The sequence below is a fragment of the Alligator mississippiensis genome, chromosome 14, assembly GCF_030867095.1.
Source record: "Alligator mississippiensis isolate rAllMis1 chromosome 14, rAllMis1, whole genome shotgun sequence".
NCBI lineage: Eukaryota > Metazoa > Chordata > Crocodylia > Alligatoridae > Alligator > Alligator mississippiensis.
The window spans coordinates 37,051,665-37,071,239 of NC_081837.1; the positions used below are offsets into that span (position 1 = coordinate 37,051,665).

General features: G+C 44.7%; 1 protein-coding gene across 1 annotated transcript in view; it reads left to right on the forward strand.

Annotated features, from left to right (window-relative positions):
- The first annotated feature begins 2,146 nt into the window (after nucleotides 1-2,146).
- Nucleotides 2,147-19,575, forward strand: part of ILRUN (inflammation and lipid regulator with UBA-like and NBR1-like domains) — a 48,047-nt gene continuing 30,618 nt past the window's right edge. The window contains exon 1 of the mRNA XM_059717313.1: nucleotides 2,147-2,398. Within this exon, the coding sequence (XP_059573296.1) occupies nucleotides 2,241-2,398 (158 nt within the window). The 5' untranslated portion in view covers nucleotides 2,147-2,240. The remainder of the gene's footprint in view (nucleotides 2,399-19,575) is intronic.

A 19,575-nucleotide genomic window follows, 5' to 3' on the forward strand; every position in this document is an offset into this window, starting at 1 on the left:
GTACTTTGTGTTTAGTGCGTTTCACTGTTCCTCTCCTATCTAGTCATTTAGGGCTAGATTATGAACACATCTGCATGTGGCTAATAGGCATATTGAAAAGATTTTTATAGAATTTGTGCCTTGGATTTTGGGACTCCCAGCAACTTCAGAGGGCTGGGTACACAGATCACTTGGTGGAGCTGGATCCTTATTCAGTTATTTCCTTGCTAAGATGATGTTTTTAAGCAACACCAAGAAGACAGAAAGTCACTTATCATTTTTTAAATATATATTTGATATATTCAGGACGTACTGTTTAAAGGGCACGTTAAGGCACCTTCATTGTTTTCTTCAACTGGGCCTTTTCTAAATATTCAAGCTGATAGGGTCCAATTCACTCAGCTTGGACCCTACCTGGTTGGTCATTTACCTTCTGGATCTTGTCTGTTCTTCATGAGTTACTTTGGACCTCATTTTATTTAGGTCCTGAGCACTTGTACACTCCATTAGAGTCATCGTAGTCATTAGGTTATCGCTTCTCGGCCTCTTGAAGGCTCAGATCAAGTTTTTTACGGTGATCACGGTGTTTCCTGGCAAGGGAAAGACCGTGACTGTGGAGGTGGTCTTCCTAACCGCATCGGGGAAGACCACTCTCTTGCCACGGGGATAGTGCCTGCCAAGGTAATGTATAGTAAACCTCCCACTTAGCTGCCGGAGTGGGAAGGTTTTGGCTTTAGACCCGCTTTATAGAAATAAGAGACTCCTCCCTGGCTTGCCTCTGGGGCCAAGCAAAACTCGGGAGCATCTGAACCCCAAGCCTCTTGGTTTGGGCCTGCAAGTAGGACGCCCGACAAAGGTTTTGGGAACATCTGAAGCCCCAGACTGGGGTGGAGGATGTTTGCTGGTAGGAGGGCCGCTTATGGTTCTGGCATCACTCTTGGATTTGGAATTTGTTTTGGCTAATTGGATTTGGAATATGGAAAATTAAAAAAAATATATGTATCCCATTAAAGTCAGTATTTTCCCAGGGTGAGGCCTGTCCCTTAGACCTTCTCCAACCAAGGAGCACTCTGGGGCAGTGCAGGCTGGGGGCTTGAGGTGCACCTGCCCCACACTGCCACCAATCCCTTCAGCCCGGTGCGATTCATGGCCCTGTCCAGGACCAGTACTTAAAATAACAGCAGGCATAACTGACCGGCGGAAGCAATGAGCATTCCTGCTCCAGTATTGGGAAAGGTTTAGGGTGAAGCTGCTGTTACAAACTGTGGGCTGGCTGGAAACATCCCCCTCCCTGGGGTGCACTAGCTCGTGCCCGGGCGTTGTGCCCAGGCTCCCGGTGTGGGTTTGAAGCAATATGAGGGGTGCACACGTGCAAACCCCCGCCGGGCCCCTTTGTGTTTAGCTCCGCGGCTACTTTGCATATATGCAAATCTAGGTCACGTGCAAACGCTGGCGGACGTCGGGTCCTTGCAGGCGGGGGTCGACACCCACCGACCCGAAGGAGCCTATGCAAATCGCACACTACGTCATCGTTGAATATTCATCTACCCTCATTTACATACGGAACCCCAACACCTTGGGGTCACGCCTAGGCAAATCGTGCACGACGTCCACTGAATATTCATCTCCTCATTTACATATGGAACCCCAGCACCTGGCAGCCAAGCTTATGCAAATCGTGCACGACGTCATCACTGCATGTTCATCCCTCCTCATTTTCATTCAGCACCCCAACACCTTGGGGTCACCCCTATGCAAATCGTGCCCGACGTCAACACTGAATATTCATCTACCTTATTTACATACGGATCCTCAACACCTTGGGGTCACGCGCCCCGACCGAACCTATGCAAACCGCGCACGACGTCTACACTGAGTACTCATCTCCCTTATTTACATACGGACTCCCAACACGGAGGGGGTCACGTGCCTCGAGCCACTGAAGCCATTCGCCTATTGGAACGGCCGTGACGCGCGACCGCGTGTCATTTGCATACGTCCCACAACGCGCCCTTGCGGCTCTCCCCCCCCCCACGCCCGTCCTCCCTCCTGACCCAGTCACGGCTTCTGTGCGGTAACGCTACGCGCTGACGTCACAGCTGGCGTGCCCCGAGAGGGGCGGCGCGGCGCATGCGCGCCGCTCGCGCGCTCCCCCCCGTTCCCCCCGCGGCCCGTGCCCCCTCCCCCCATGCAGCGCTGAGGCGGCGGCGGCGGCGGCGGCGGCGGCGCGGGGGCGGCGGGGCCTAGCGGGCGGCGGCGCCATGGAGGGCATGGACGTGGACCTGGACGCGGAGCTGATGCAGAAGTTCAGCTGCCTGGGCACCACCGACAAGGACGTGCTCATCGGCGAGTTCCAGCGCCTGCTCGGCTTCCAGCTCAGCCCGGCCGGCTGCGCCTTCTTCCTCGACATGACCAACTGGTGAGCGCCCCCCGCCCCCCGGTGTCACGGCCGGGCCTGGCCGCGGCCGCCTCCCGCGGGGGTGGGGCCGGGCCGGGCCGGGCGCGGGGGGAGCACAGGGACCCGGCGGCTGCGGGGCGCGGGGGCCACGACTGACCCACCCGCCAGGACCAGGATCCCGCTTGTAAACACCCCGGCCCCGCCGCACGTGCCAGCCCCAGAGGAGCCCGCCGCGGAAGTTTGCCCATGACCCCGGCCCGCTGGGCTCGCGCGCCCTGCGTTTGGGTGACGAGAAGCGGGGCGCGCAGAGATGCCATTGTCGGGTGCCGCTGAGAGAGACCCGGCGGTGGCGTGTGTCCGTCCGTCCGTCCTCCCTCCCTTGCCGCTCTGTTGTTTTTCTGTAGTCGAATAATAATCACAATAATAAAAAAGCGTGGAAACGAGCCGGTGTTTTCCAGCTCGGAGAACTTGGCTCTCGACCGAGCTCAAAGGGATGGAGAGCCGGCGGGGTAGCGCGAGGCCGCGGTGCTGCTGTTGTGCCCAGTCCGGGGGCAAAGGGACCCTAGGGCTTGATGTTGTTTCCTGGGAAGGAGGAGGGGAGAGAAAGGACCCCGCTGCTTCTGGAAAGCCGCTGTCCCTCGTGCGAGGAGGGAGGCAGCTCTTCTATGAGGAAAGGGAGCGAACGAGACTGCCCAGACCCCTGCGCGGTTTGGAGGGAGGATGGCGCAGGAAGACGGGCCCTGCCCAGGTCTGCGTGCGGAAGAGGAGCCAGACGTCGTTTTCGGGTCCCGTTGTCTGACGCGCTTTGGCGCCCACCTGGTGATTCTCAACCAGGGGCCGCAGCACCCAGGAGTGCTTTGACATCCTTCCCGGGGTGCCGTGCCGTCACCATAGTTAGGGCTGCCGGTGGGATTCCCGAGATCGACCCAGGGGTTTCGCATAGAAACGCCTCGCTGTGGTCCTTTGCAGCTGAGGAATCGCTCTGTTATTTTTCTGTAGTTAAAAAAAGAGTGGAAATGAAGAGGTGGTGTTTCTCCGGGTGGGCCACAAATCTAAAGCAGTCCAGAACCGCTGGTCTAGCCAGAGGATGCGGTGCTGCTGTGCCTGCTTTGGGGGCAGAGGAATCCAAGTGCTTCATGTTGTTTCAAAAAGTTAGTCACTGGGAAGGAGGAGGAGAGAAGGAGACTGAGGCACTTCAGAAAGCCACTGTCCCTGAAGCAGACGGGAGGGAGCTGTTATGTGGGAAGGGGATGGATGGCACTACGCAGACCCCTGAGTAGTTTGACGAGGGGATGTCCTAGGAAGTTGGGACCTGCCACAGTCTCCATGCAGAAGAGTGTGGAAGGAGATATTGTTCTCAAGTCCTTTTCGCTGATGTGCTTTGGCACTGAACTGGTGGTTCTCAGCTAGGGGTTGCAGCATCCTGGAGTGCTCTGATTTCCTTCCCGGGGTGACACACGGGGTTACTGCTGTTAGGGCTGCCAGCGGGATTCCTGAGACAAACTCAGCAGTTTGGCATAGAAATCCCTTGCTATCGTCTTTTGAAGTTCTTTGCAGCCAAAGAACTGGTCTATTATTTTCCTGTAATCAAAGAAATGGGTGAAAATGAAGAGCTCGTGTTTTTCTGAGGAGGCTGTGAGGCTCTGCAATGGGCTACGAGTCTAAAAGGTTGAGAACTGCTGGGCTAGCCAGAGGGTGCAGTGCTGTTGTGCCCAGTCTGGGGCAAAGGGATCCAAGGCCTGTATGTTTTTTTTCATGTCACAGGAAAGAAAGGGAGAAAAAACACTGAGCATCTTTTAGAAAAACGCTGTCTCTGAGGCAGAAGGGAAGGAGCTGCTGTATTAGGAAAGGGAACAGATGACTGCCCAGACCCCTGAGCAGTTTGAAGGGTGGATGGCATAGGAAGTCAGGATCTACCCAGAAGAGGAGTAGACATGCAAGGAGATGTTTTCAAGTCTTTTTCTCTGACATGCTTTGGTACTAAACCAGTGATTCTCAACCAGGGAGCCGCAGCACCTTAGAGTGCCTTGAGATCCTCGCAAGATTGTCGTAGGGTACCACAATGTTAGTGCTGTCAAGTGTGCAACCATGATAAACATAGAGATTTCAAATAGGGATCTGTAGTGTTAAAACCATTCTTCCCTGCTGTGGTCTTTCTGAGTTGTTTGCAACAGAAGAACTGTTCTGTTGTTTTTTTGACTACAGTGAAAATGAAGATCTGGCATTTTCTGAAAGATGTCTCAAGTCTATCCAGGAGAGCTTCAAGTCTAAAAAGGTTGAGAACCGTTGCACTAAGCTTCCTTTGACCAATCTACCTTCTTAAACCATTCTATGGAGTGCTGGTTATTTCTCTTGGAGGGGACAGGGGACCATATCTAAGCAAAGTTAGCATCTGGGCTCAGAGTTGGAGAGTCCTGTGATTTTTTTTTTTTTTTTTTTTTTTTTTTTTTAATCCTGGGAGGTGACACCTGGAGATCAGGAGTCAGCCCAGTGACTGACAAGATGTTGCAGAAGGGCTACTGCCTATGCTGTGGCAGTTAAGGAATGGTGTTAGAACTGCTCCTTCTGACATGCATCCTTCATCATCTCACAAGAGTGAATATAACCAAAAGATCACGCCCAGCATCTTTTCCTGGCACACTTGTTGGTTTCACCAGTACTGATTCTTATTCTTGTTGGCCCTGCACAGCTCACAAGGCTACAAGAAAGTGAGCTGGAATCTCTTGTGCGTCGGGCATCATCAATAAAGTCATTGGCTAGATTTCAATTGTAGAATCTGTCTCATGGTTTCACCACAAAATGCAGAAAGGGTCTGGTTTGACTTTCAGAGCAGAGGTGATTGTGGCATTGGCAATCAGAGAAACTTTCTGGGGAATTACTGGAAGAATAAACATGGAGGTGATTTAATTTTAATTTGCCCCACTCCTTCCACACCTTTGGTTTTTCCCCCTTCACCCTTTTTTATAACCTTACTATTTTGACAGTTTTGCCTGTTGAGAAAGGAAAAGCAGGTGAATGATTATTAGCAAATTCTGGATCTCTCAAAAGTTGGCCTGAACTAAAGGAAGGTCTTGCGTGGAAGTGGGGGCGGTTTATTTTGGATAAGTGTGTTTATGGCAGAAAAGATCATCTTAGTCAAAACTGCCTGGGTTGTAACATAAATACAAAGTATTCGCAATATGTGTGTGGTTTATCCCCCCACCTCTGCCCTCCCCCCAAGAATGATATTGTCATCGCTGTACATGGTCTTTTTTGTTTGTTTTTTGTTTTGCAGGAAGAGAGAACTTCATAGGGCAATATTGTGAACTTGGAAATTACCAGAGATAACATCAAATGATACGTTGTGTTGTTGAAGTCATTTTTGTTACTGTTGGAGAAATACTTTATTTTTCTATTGTGACTAATACTTCTGTCTGTCCTTCCATTTAAAATCATGGTTTCATACACTTATAACTGAGCCATAACATTTATTTTTGTAAAGTTAGTGTGTTAATTATTTAAAGCAGGGTGGTTGTTATATACGTTAGTTTTTGAAGCAATTAGCCAAGCACTTTTTTTGGTGAAAAGTGACTGAATAATAAATACTAGAATTTTAGATGCTAGATTATACTTAGTTAAGATTTTCATCTTTTGTTTAGGAAGCACTTAGCATCTGGTAAGCGATACATTTTTAATGCAGTTGAATTACTTCAGGTGCAACACAAGAAAAAATTCAATTTGGTTAGTACCTAAGCTGGGTAATCCTCAGCTTCTTTCTTACTCCCACAGTTCTTCTTTATGCTGAAGTTCTTGATGTGTGGATTTTTGTAAAGACGGTTTGATGTAACGTGTTGTGTAGATGGTTAAATTAGAAGTAAACTCTCCATTAAATGGTGAGATTGTAGTACAGTGCATATGAAACACGGCTCCAGAGTGTACCATGCACAGTTGTTAGGTGGACATTGTGCCTGTGGGCACTGTGGATTCTTAACACCAGTGACTTCCGCTAAGCTTTAACGGCACCTCTCAGCATGCTTTCCTCATGGAGTCTCACCAGTGTGCTTTAATTCTGACTTCCAGTGTTTGCTCTGCTAGTCTTGAGACTCTGCGCAGTTCTGTTAGGCTAGATCAATCTGGTACACCAGCACCTTCCAGGTATTAGTTACAGAGCTGAGATGGGCAAAGGTGGTCAGTTATAGATATTAAAGGGATTACCATGAAAACTGGCAAATCCCTATTGTTACCTGTGATCTAAATTGCAATTTAAACTTCGATTTCCATATTTCAGAGAAACTTTGTCGTGTTTAGAGATGGTGTGGATATAGTAGCTATGAAAACTGTCACTGGGAAATTTGATGAGGTCTGTTTGGTCTGGATGGTGGGCAGAAGCGTGTACTTTGGTCCTAATCATAGATTACAAACAATATATCCTGCAGACGACTTGTTTTGGTGTCACTGCCAAGTTAGAAAGGCACAGAATTGACCTCTGCTCTAGAGGCAGTCTCTTCTCTTGCATTGAGGAAGAAAGTGATAGTGGGATCAATAGCAGTTGTGTATTTGGTAGAGCAAAACATTTGCTTTCTAAAGACTGTCATTTTGGCACTCTTCACCTACCCTGTGTTCACCTCTACACATTTTATCTCACTGTATTCTAAACAGCTTCTTTGCCACCAGTAATGAAAGCAGCTCTTTAGGGAGCACTGCTATCCAATGACTAGACCTAAAGTTTCTTGTCTATCTTTATTTAAAGCCCCGTGCTATAACAGATATGTGCTCTAAGGGTTTTTTTCAGAAGACACTTCCAGTGGTTTTCATTAACATGTTTGTTGGACAGGTTGAATTTATGAAAAAATGTACAAATCTCATAGAGGTGGGCAAACTCTGAAACATCCGTTTTTGGGGGGGTCTCTTAGAAAAATTTTGATTGCTTCATAGTTAAGTCATACATTACTATTTCAAGTAACCTTTAAACCTTTACTTTAAACCTTTAAACTTCAACACTTCCAGTTGACTATACCTAGAACCAGACAGAATGTATTCTTACTGTTTGGAAACCTTGGTTTAGACCTGGTTGACAAAACATTCCTCTGCTTGATCAGTAAGATGGGATGAGTCTTGCTGGTTGAGTACAGACCTCTCAAATTTCCAAGATTATTTCTTGATGACCAAGAAGTGTGGATTTAGCCTTAAAATGAATCCAGTCTACTTTCTCTTGTATGTGGATGTGAGCCCCTCCTGCCGTGTGTCAGTCAGTTTTCCTGTTTTTGTCAGGCACTAAAAGTTAAGTTTAGTGTATGTTACTGCCAACACATCTGGGATAAAATCTATCTTGTTTAACTATTGCTTGGTGAATTCCCATACTCCCCCTCGCCCCCAGTTGTTATGTGATCCAGAAAACTGACTGGCTGTGTACTGAAGTGCATCCAATGCCTTAGATTTAGATGTTGAGTTTAGTGTCTTGTTGAAATGTATTTTCTGGTAAAGTTAAATTTCAGGTGTTGGCTGGAAGTCATCTCTTGGTGATATAGTACAACTAGAAACATGCCTGAACTTGTTCTAGCCCTCCCCTCCCTCAGTAATACCGAGGTCTCTCTGCATTGGGAACTTTGTCTGCAAAGCACTTTTATGTTTTTAATGTTTCAGAAAAGTGGAAAGTTTAAATCAGACAGATGTGTGCAGTGCAGGAACTTTTAGTGCTCTTGTTTGCACTGTGAGTTATTACTATCAGTGCTGAGGATGGTTAGGACCAGAGACTTGCCCAATTCCATCCAAGCAAAAAATTCGTACAATAAAGTAGCTTTGGGGCTGCTTGTGTTTTTCTCTTGCAAGCATAGTACCAAATTTGAAAATGTTTGTTTGCTATCAGGAAAAGCAATGGGGGTTGCTGTAAATATAAGAGAGTGAAAGAAAACATTTGTATCAATTTACGTATAGTCAGTTTTACTATTCCCCCTAGCTAATTTGTTCCCCTTTTTTGTTAATGTGGCAATCATGTTGCTGCAGGGAAGATTGAAATGGGTTTCCTTTTATTGGGAAACTGTAAAAACATTGGCAAAGGGAAGGGGGGGGATGTAGGGGAGGGGACCTGAAATTACTTTGAATTTGTTTCCTTTAAAACCAACCGACTGGATTTAAATGGTTGGTGTTCTTTTTATTTTCAACTCCTGCTGCAATTCAGTCAGATCTTAAGGGAGTCTTTTGAGAGGATTGATTTCATTTTTTTTAATATAGTAATTTACACCAGTATCTATTGACATATTAAGTGTTTTTTCATTTAAGCCAAATAAACTGTCCTTTTATGTTAACCTAATAAACATAGCATTTAATTGAGGTTTGGCAGGTAGTGATGGCAATAGTTAAGGCTGCCAAACAGTTTCCATTATAAATCCTAGTTTTATTGTGGTTTGTTTTGTTTGTAGCTTTCTGAAGTCTCAATCTAATTTTCTCTTTCGAAGGCTTTTTAAGGTAGAATGAAATCTGTTTTGGAGGAACTGAAGTGATTGAACAGAAATTAAAAAGAAAAATCTTTTAGTGTGTCTTGGTTAAAAACTGTAATGTTTGAAAGGTCAAATTTTGTGTGGCCACACTAGTTCTTAACTTTGTTTTTGTACACAGTGTTCACCTCCAAAGACCTGGGCCTGTGTAAATACCATTTACATTTTGCCTTTCAAACCTCTTACATGCATGGTAAGTGTTCCTGTTTTACAGGTATGTAGTTGAGATACAGAGAAGATTAGTTTGTGACCAAGCTGGGAGAAAAAAACAGAAATCTGGCTTTCATTTCTGAGTGTCAGCAACTAAGCTTTGTCTGCTTCTTGTACTTTGTTAGGCTTGGGGAGTGGGTGCTGCTCAACAGAATTGGCAGTTTTAAAGTGAATGTGGCTAGGAGATTTTTAACTCCATCCGTGTGTCTTTTCTAGCAGAGTTACTCAACTTGTATTTCTTAAGATATGATAAATGTCCACTCAAGGGAGGAAACGTAGAGAAGACACTGAACTGGAAGTCGGGAGACTCTACATTTCAGATATGTCATGGATTTTCTTTTTCAGCTTGGGCAAGTAATTGTGCTTCAGTTTCCCTCCCTGTAAAAAGAGGGTTGTGATCTAAGGATAAAGGGTGTCTTCACACGTGCTCTGGGGTGGGGGTGCATTAGAGTGACTCCCAAGAGTTGCTCTAATCAAGTGCCCACAGTATCTCGTGTATTCAGCATCTTGTGCTTCAGCATGGTGGTGGTAACTAAGGCTCCTTCAATGAGCTTTAGTTAAAACGCCTCCACCGCCATTTTGAAGTGGAGCAATGCTGAACATGTGATGATTAATCGAATCTGCTCCGATGCATGCTAATTAGCACACGAAGCACGTGTTGGGCCCACGTATAGGTGTCCAAAGAGAATTGAGCTAATATTAGTGGAAACTAACCAAAAACCAGTGCATATCTTTGCACGCCAGTGAGATGTACTGTTCATGTGAAAAGTTAGGAGAATTCTGCCCTGGCCAAAGACTTCAAATGACTAAGATGAAACCCTGTGTGAAGTACACTGAGCTAATATCTGCTTGCTGGCACAAGGCTTTAGTTGATTAGAAGATGGACTAGTTGATTAGAAGGACCTGAAAAGAAAAGGTCAGCTTTTTGTATGTGCAGATGAAGCTGCAATCTTGACTCTTGTTTTCACAGTAGCTTCTTAGTACCTGGGCTGCCTTAGTTGGGCTCTGGCAAGGCCCCCCATATAGAAACGTAAGCAATAAAAAAGGTCAGTGAAAAAGGCTTTAAAAGTTATAGTAATTTGTTCATTTGCCTATAAGTTAAGAATGGGGTCTGACATCCTGTCAGGTATTTTGTAATAACTGCCCATGTGCAAGTTCTAGTCTCTTGGTAAAATGCATGACATTGTTATTCAGTAAAACTGGAGTAAGAGCATGCAGATCCTAACAAATTATGCACACAGGGGTGCTAGGTACTGTTGTTATTGTGCCTTAACTTGGTTGTAACGTATATGTATGTCCATACCCATGATCCCCTCCACTTCCAGTTGTTTTGAGTGATGCATCTTGCACTTCAGCCAGCCAGCCTGTATTTAGACGCTGGATTAGTAGCTCTCAGTTGCTTCAGCCTGGTCAAGTGAAATGAAGGTCTGAGTGTGACCAGCCTATTAGAGTCTCAGCAGTACTTATCACCTCACTAAGGTCTGAGGCCTCATTTGCATGGTGACAGGAAAGGAAGAGAAGGTTTGTCAAGGCAGATGCAATTGCAACCATCTGGAACTTCCTGAAAAATCAAGTCACTGTTCTCCATACTAATTTAATAAGTGAACTCCTGCTGTGGGATCTAGACATGTTGACAAGTTCTTGTGGTTAGAGTATTGAAGGTACTTAAGCAATTGCACTTACAAAGGGGTTCAGTGTCAGTACTAAGGCACAGCCTAACAGCTGTGTCTTCACTTAAAGTGCCTTTCCCTTAGCTTGTGAATGTTTAGAGCTGGAATCTAATTTTACCCACTAGTGGCCATTAACCTAGACACTGAAGTTCTTTGCCAGGACCTAACAGATAGGCGTCAAAGCGTCTCTTCAGATCTGGCCCTCTTTCCTATGATGCATTATGTCCTTTGGGGCTGAGAGTTGAGCCGTGACTCTTTTTAGGAAGATGTACCGATCTTTTCATCTCAAAGATCAAGTGTTACGTTCTGTTACTTTCGTAAATTAGCAGGAAAAATGTACATGGCGTGAAAATATTTTACTTTCTAAGGAAAAGAAACCTAAAAAAAATTCATATGCCAAACTCATTTACATTGTAATGTTTGCACAGTTGAACACACACATCAGGCAGTGTAAGCACTGAACTCGAGTGTGTAGCCTTAACCGTGTTGGCCTGTTACTGTGATCGGAGGCTTTATCAAGGTCAAGTGACCTTGCTGGGGTCACTTGACCCCAGTTGTCTTTCCTGCTTGGTGCAGGGGGGCTGGACCCAATGGTCTTTCGAGGTCCCTTCCAGCCTTACAGTCTGTGAATCTCAGCACGGCACTTACACAAGTGTGGACTAGTGGAAGTTCACTGCCTCTCAATGATACTGTGGTGCTGTTGTTGGGTTTTTGTTTTTTAAGTCTTGCATTCTTTTGTGCGCATATATTGGGGATTTTAGCTGTTTTTTTGGTGTTACATGGTCAAAGGATTTTATTGATCTTTTTTACCACTTCCCCTGGTAGCGGCAAAAAACATAATAAAATAACTTTTTTTTTTTAAGTTGCAAGCATATGAGATGTGCTATCCACCTAACAGAGAGTACGCATCTTGTGTGTTTGTGTTGCTGTTGCACTTAACATGTGTATTGTTTGATTTGTAAGTGTACATTGTTATGGAAACACATCTGCTACAGACACTACTTAGTATCATGTTGTCTCCTCTCTAGTTTTTAACCAGGGATATTTGCATGAAACATGATCTAATGACTTGGTTTCTGATGCTTCCTGTACCATTGGAACTCAGAAACCCTGGTTATGTCCTGAATGTTCACTTACAGATTAATTGATAATTCTTCCAGAGAATGGAATCTAATATTGAAGTACTGGAAACAGATGAGTTCGTATCACCCGATCCTAGAAATTGAGGTTAAAACAGCCTTTCGGGTCATCTAGTCTGTTCCCACTGGTTCTTTCCTTCTGGCTGCTCAACCAGTGAAGATTGTTCCCTAGAGAAAATGTTGTAATGTAAAGGTCTCAAAATCTCTGGAGTGTGATCTGGCATGCTTTCTAGTGAGCTTGTGGAAAGCTGGTTGATTACTTCTGTTGATTTCCCTCCTAATTCCTACCTTCTATCTTCCAGCTGTGAGAGGTCAGCCAGAAACAGGGTGAAGGCATGAAAGCATTGGGAAAAGTAGATGTGAATCATTCACCCCCCCCCCCCCCCAAAAAAAAAAAAAAAAGGATAAAAGCATATTTCTGTGAAGGAAACAAAGTGTACTTGCATGCACACTTCCTAAAGGTGATGTTCTGTGTGTGCAATTGCTGGGTTAGCCAGAGAGAGAGAGGGTTTTGGTGTTTTTAATTTGTTTTTAAATCCAGTCACAAATATGGATTTGTGGTGGTCAGTTGCTTAACTTGAGAAAAGTTCATGGATTTCTACTGGCAGTTCTATATCTGGTTTCTGTCTTAGTGATACTTCTACTTCCCTAAATAAATAAATAAATTGTATTTGGCCGTCATCTAATACCTTGAAGGAGGCTTTTCCTAGTCAAGTGTAAATTCCTAATTTCATCCTATCTGCTCCTTCTCCTGAAGAAGGGTGTTTGTGCCTGAAAGCTTGCAAAGAACAATTTTTCCAACTGTTTAGCTGGTCTAATAAAAGATATCACATCTACCCAAAGAACTTTGTTTGCCTATACTCCTTTTTATAGCAGCTAATGACCGTATTTAATGGTGTATAAGTTGACATGGTATATAAATTGACCCTGTTTTTCTGATGCAAAAAGTTATGAGTTCCGTAGATCTGGTGTACAAGTTAATCAAGCTTTTTGGATCAGAAATATGGGGTTGACTCATACCCGCCCCTGTGCGCCCTCACTGTGGGCCGTGCACTCGGGGTATGGACACATGCTGCAGCGCTGCTTGCAAGGGATGGGGCCAGGCTCAGTGCTCAGCTGGCACAGCCCAGGCAGCACCGCTTACAGGGAATGGGGCTGGGTTCAGCACTTGGCTGGCACAGCCCCATCCCCTGCAAGCGGTGCTGCCTGGGCCACACCAGCAGAGCGCCGGGCCCAGCACTGCTCGCAGGGGCCAGGGCCCAGCAGCATCTCCATGATGCTGGCAATGCCCACAGGCCATGACCCCCTGCGAGCTGAGCCTGTGGGCCTTGGTGTCACCATGGAGACACTGCTCAGCCAGGTGCTGAGCCTACCCCCGTCCCCTGTGAGCAGCGCTGGGCTTGGCACTCGGCTGGCACAGCCCAGGACGTGCCGCTTGCTGGGAATGGGGCCACGCCAGCTGAGCGCTGAGCCTGTGGGCAGTGGGCTGGACTTGGCACCCAGCTGAGTGGTATCTCCGTAGTGATAGCAAGGCCCACAGGCTGTGCGCGGGCTTGGCCTAGGCCCTATGTCCTCCAGCGACAGGAAAGCTGTCAGTAAGTGCAGAAGGTTGGGTCAGGGCTGGGCTGGGGTTTGGCCGGTGTTGGGGTGGGAGTCAAAAGTAATACGGTGTATAAGTTGAGGTGGAAATTTAAAGGTAAATATTTTGGCTCCAAACGTCGATTTATACGCTATGAAATACAGTAACTTTTTTTTTTTTTCCACTTTTTCAGGATGGGCTAATCTAATTGTCAAGTTAGTGTCACTGAGTAGGAGGCAAGGAATCAAAGGCAGCATTTAGAAAGTTAGTCTTCCCTCTCCCTTGCACCCTGGACAATAGTTCCCATTGGTCAGCCACTCTTCAGAGCTTCATTCGGGAAGTGACAGTGGAAAAGCAAACACCTTGTCACTGTATTTCTCTGCTTTCACATTTACAGTCTTCACATTCCATGGGGTAATATATTGACCAGAGCTGAGTTCTTAATACACGATCAATAAACAGTGCCTGTTCATGAGCGAGCTGTGTTTTCTTTTGACTCTGGCCAGGTCAATACGTCGCTGAGCAAGTTCTAATTTAAGAATTTCTGTTGAGCAGCGCCTGAAGTTGCAAGACAAGTACTTAATTTTTCCAGATTCTTGGCGGAACTTGCAGATGCCCTCAGAAAAATCTTTTAGGCTTAAACTGAATGTACTTACTTGGAAGCTGCTGTTTTGCTGCTGTCTTTTCTACATTGCCACTCTTCTGCCTGTGATAGGCCCGTTGTTTCTTGAAGTGCTAGAACCAAGGTATCACAGCAGACTGGTTGGTATTTTCTATCAATAGTTGCTGCAAAGGAGTGTGATTAAGTATAAGGTCACTGCCATGGTTTGTCTGTAGAGTAGAAAAAAATATGTCAACTCTAGCCCTTTATTTTGGGTTTTGGAGAAATAGTCCATTTACAGCACTTCCGTTTTTACACATTTTGTTTCGACCCCAAGACATCCTCAGTATATCTTTGTGTGAAAGATATTTTTGGATTGTGTTTTTTAAACTTACCATAGACATATTACATTTTGCGGTCTCTCCTTGGTGGTGTCCACCCATCCACTGAAACGGCCACAAAAAAAAAAAAAGGAGAGAGCAAGCGAGCATAAAAGACAGATTATGAAACATAGGATTGAATAATCAGTTGAAAAAGTCTTGTCATAGGCAGCTTTTAATTAGAGTACTATCCATAAAACCCTTCCTTCCAATCAGAAATCACATAGTTTAGTCACCCTCATTTTAGTAGAAAAAGGTAAATGAAGGTCCTGGTTGGGGAATATCTATCTATCTAGATTTTTGTAGAGCTCTGAAAAATGTATGCGGAAGAAATGGAAATGTAAGCAGACAAATGTAGCAGAAGGAATTGGGGATGGACACTATAATTTGAGTTCAGCTGGGCTGCAATACATGCCTGAACTTGTTCTCAGGCAGTTTCTGTAGCTTAATCCTCCTTTATTTTAATGCGGACAATTATAGAGACAGTTTCTAATTGAAGAATTACCAGTGTTGCCAGCACTTTTGCTTACTGGTGACCCTTGGTTGGTCTGTTGTGCTGTAAAGAACTGTTTTCTATTTCTAATGGCAGCAAGTCAGTAACAAACTCCCACTGAGACATTCTCAAAATACTTTGCCCCGGCCTTAAGAGCTTCTGACCACCTGCTTACGAGAGTTCAGCTGCTGATGATGGTTGTGCAGGCTATAATGCTTTTAAATAATGTCACAGTATTGATTGTGTTACTAACTCTGCTCTCCATTCTTTGGCAAGATAAAATGCTTCACCCAGTACAGTTGGAGTGATTCTGGTTAATCTGTGCTCAAGTTCATTAGTGTTTTCATTCAAGGAAAGTGACTCACTATTAGTTGTGACTTGCTATTAGCTGCTTGGTGTGCCGTAGTAACTACAGAGATTTTTATTTTTTTTGGGCGTGGAGTGTGGGGCAGGTTCTCATCTTTCTCCTTCCTTGTGCTGTCTCTTTATTAATAGAGTACAGAGTACAGTATGCGTATTGCTCCTAAACAGGGCTACTTACTGATGAGCAGTTTTGAACTGTTTTGTATAGATTTCTCTGCTTCTTCTGAAAAAATCCAGTTTGCATTTTGGAATAGGTTCTGTTCATCTGAGGCATTACAACATTTTGGCTTTAGACATCCATGAATTCCTATCACAATCGGACAGCTATTCCTTTTCAGCCATAATGTGAAACAATTGAGTTGAAAGCTTTGCCTCAGTGTTTGTCTCCCAGATCATCTGAATTCCCATAAGTCACTGCTTTCCGTAACCTTGATTTCTTGCAAGGGAAGTCAAGAGTGAAAGTACCTTGTAACTCGTGTCAAAAAATGGGTTCTGATAGTGCAGTGTCTGTTGAGAGTCATTTGCTGGTGGATTAGCGCATCCATGTTCTAAAACATCTTGAGGCTTTCCATCTGACCACCCTATCTTATTCCTGCTAAAAAGGTTGGTTAGCATTCAAAAATTCTGAAAGGGAACATACACTTTCTTCTCTAATCCTTGACATTTTCTCAAAAAGCATCTCTGAGGTGTCGGCTACTTCAGAATTAGCAAGATAACTGCCTGAGGTTCCTTCCTGGGCCTGTAGACTCAATATAGTAACTCCATTTGTCCAATAGTTGAGTCAAATAAAATTCTGGCTGTCAGGAGGACAGAAAGGGAATTTAGTTTTGCAGATACACTGGAGAATTGTCCCTACCCCACATACTGCTCCAGTGCTGAGAAGGGAGAATTAGTCTATTGATAGCACTTTCTTGTTCTTACACATTTAGTTTGGACCTCAAGCCATTTCCAGTGAATTTTGGGGGAGGAAGATGAAAGTTTGCAGAGCACAAGAATTCAGTTACCTCAATTCTTTTGCATAAATTCTTTAGGTTGATTGTTTTAACAGCTTGTGCTCTGTGCTGTAGCTCTTAGTTTATTCTTGCGTCACCATTTGGTGTATGTGGGAGGGATAGGGGGGTTATTTACTTGTTTTTGTGACAAATGTTCTTCCAAATTACCAGTATTGAGAACATGCAAATTATGAATATTGATTTTCAGACCGTTCCCCTTTCATTGTGTTAAAGTGGGAGGCCATGTAGAACATTGCCAGAAGAGAGGAGTACAACTCTGTAGTCTTCTGCCTTGTAGCTGCCCCACAAAACTAAGTGACTCAGTCTGTTGATCAAAGAGTTTCATTTCCCATTTCAGCTCAGGTGAAACAAGGACATCATTTGAGGGTGCTTTCTGCTCAGCATAAACTTCATCCTACATGCAATTCAAAATCTGAAGACTACCGTTTATGGTGGCCTGGGGTAGGTGGTTATCTGGGAAGCAAAGAGGCTGTGTTTTACTGATTGGCTTTGTTTTTCTTAAGTGTCAATCCTTGACCTTTTTAATGCTTTTCAATGAGGTGTAATTAGATGGTGTGTTGGCTGTAAGGGAAGGCCGTAGTCGGTAGGATATCAAAACTTACATGTACTACATGGCTGAACTAATATGCAGTTGAATCACTAATGTTAAACAGCATTTTGATACGTGTTCTGCTCTGCATTGTGTAGAGTACTTTCATTAAAGGATTTCAAAGCTCTTTACAAACCAACATTAACACTTGCAAGCTTCGGATAAAGAAGTAAATTTTATTCATATTATCATAGTTCTCCTTTGTGCCCTTGTGAGAAATTACAAAATGTATTAATGAGCAAACCATTCTTTCAGGTGGGGGAAAGCACCATTGCATACATATTCACACTGTACTCAACACAGCCACAGACAAAAGGCCATTCCCCATACTGAGCTGACTTGGTGATTGGATCAGAAGTGTAGCTGGAAGTCTGTAGTTGTGAGATTATTTGCAATTTCCCATTCAGCTTTCCCTTTATCTGGCTTGAGAGAGCTAACACACACATCCAGATGTCTCAGTTGTAAGAAGTATCTGTCAATATTGTCTTCCAATCTGGTTGTCTCAGTGTTTTCTTCACTGTCGCTGTCCGTTTCCCCAGTGCAGGCGGAGGTCTTTAAAGATCCTATGCCAAGGGTCCCTCTGCCAGGTGGATTTGGCTGCGTCCTCTGCTACTGATTTTTGGTAGTAGGAATGGAGTTAATTCAAAGCCATTTTAACACAGTCTACCACCTTGAGTTTCATGTGCCTGTACATCAGGAGGTTCCTGGACTTCTGGGAGCACCTTTCAGCACGTGCATGTATTATAACGGGTGTGTAGGTTCCTATGGTGGTTAAGGAGACAATGATCAGTGACTAGAAGGGGTGTGTGTGTGTGTGTGTGTGTGTGTGTGTGTGTACACATATAACCATATATAAATTTAAAAAAATATGTATTTTTACACAAAAAAAATTGTCAATATTATATTCTGTGTTTATGGAGACTACTTGCTTTGTCAGTTGAGGGCAGTAGCAGAGACCAAATCTATTGGGAGACCAGCAGATCCTAATGGTTAAAGCAGGGTGAAGTATGGCATTTATATTCCATTCCCTGCTTTGCTCTTTGCTCAGTTTGGCCCTAAGCAAGTCATTACCTCTGTCTCAGTCCATGTTTGGAGCAGAATGAGGCTTACTTTTTTTTTTAACCTATAGAATGTATACTAAAATTGCTTTAATGTGCCTAAGGTTTGCCTGGCAAAGGAGTTGGTGCAGGGAGGAAGGCGTATAGCTTGTGACTTATTTTAACGTATGAATATTCTGTGTTGGCCTGACTCTTGGGATGTTTCCTGTCTGAATAGATTGGCTGTTACAACAGGAGCTGTCTGCAAACAGTCAAACCAGAAAGAGGATAAATGCAGCTAGCCAAGCATCCATGACAGCATAGTCCTGTGTATTACATTGGCAAAGTTGGACATTCACCTTACAGTTCCAGGTTTTATTATTAATTTATGTTGGAACTTGTATTATGTAGGAAGGAGAAGCTGTGGGAAGACAGTTGAAAAGTGAGTTTGTAGGAGAGTGATATAGCCAGGCTTGGCAAAATGGAGGTGAAGGGGACATGAGCTGAGGAAGAATCAAAGATGAGGGTTTAGCCAGGCTTGAACTTGAGGCCAGCAAAAACATATAGGAATAGAAATGAAGTTTTGGCTTTATTGCTTTGTCTTTTTAAGTATGCATTTGCCTGTAAAAGTCTCTGATACTGAATTGGGTGTGAGGAGCTAGTAATGCCACTGTTAATTGCTGCTGAGAGTGCAGGAAGTGTACAGGTCCATCTGCAAGTGCAAGATGTGCTCTCCCAACATCATGCTGAAACTGTGACTTGGTTTTTGCCAGGAGCCAAAGACAACAGGGAAGTGTTACTGTCCGATCTCTGTAGCCGCTTGTGTAACTGTGGAGCACATGACTGCAAAGGACCAGGCACTGTGGCAGCAGGGCGGTGCCATATGGCCCTGCAGCAGGTTTCTGTGTGTTGGAACGAGAACGTTCTTCTGCACGGACTTGAGTCCGCGATTTGCTTTGTCATCCTGACCGTGACTCCTGCCACTTTCTAGTCTGCTACTTTCAATTTCTCTTCAGTTCTGGAAAATTCCTTTAATTCTCCACTGGGAGAGCCCAAGGAGAAACCTCAGAAAAAGGGAAGCAAACAAAAAAACCAACCCTAGAACTGTTTGCTCAGCAGAATGGAGCCAGAGCAGGTAGGAGGAGGGTTTGTGATACCTGATCACGCTGGGACAGCGAGTCCGCTGTTCAGCCTGCATTCTCCTTGGGTTAGTTTTTAACTAAATGCTGCAGCAGATTCTGAATCATTTCCCAGTGGCAAGGCGAGCTGATGAAATATGACACGGGGAGGGGAAGCGAATTGGCAGAAGGCCTAGGTGCACAAATAACCCACTACCCCCTGAAGCATATTTACCAGCCAAGCAGACAGACCAAAATGCTGCAGGCTGCCTTTGGAAGAATTGCAGAAATTTCCCTTTAAGATCAGTCCTTTGTCTTAATGCAGATGGAGGATTTTTGCTGCCTCTTGTGTATCAGGCCCCTGGGATCAGACATCTTGGGATGTCTGCAGGTTAACCTTTGTGTATTTGTGGAGTGGAAAAGGCAAGGCTGTAGGCAATACTGTGTCTGGTTATCATAATATCTTTCACGTTGAATCAGTGTGTAACATGGTGAAGAAATTTCAGTGAAGACTAACCTCCAGATCTAGATCA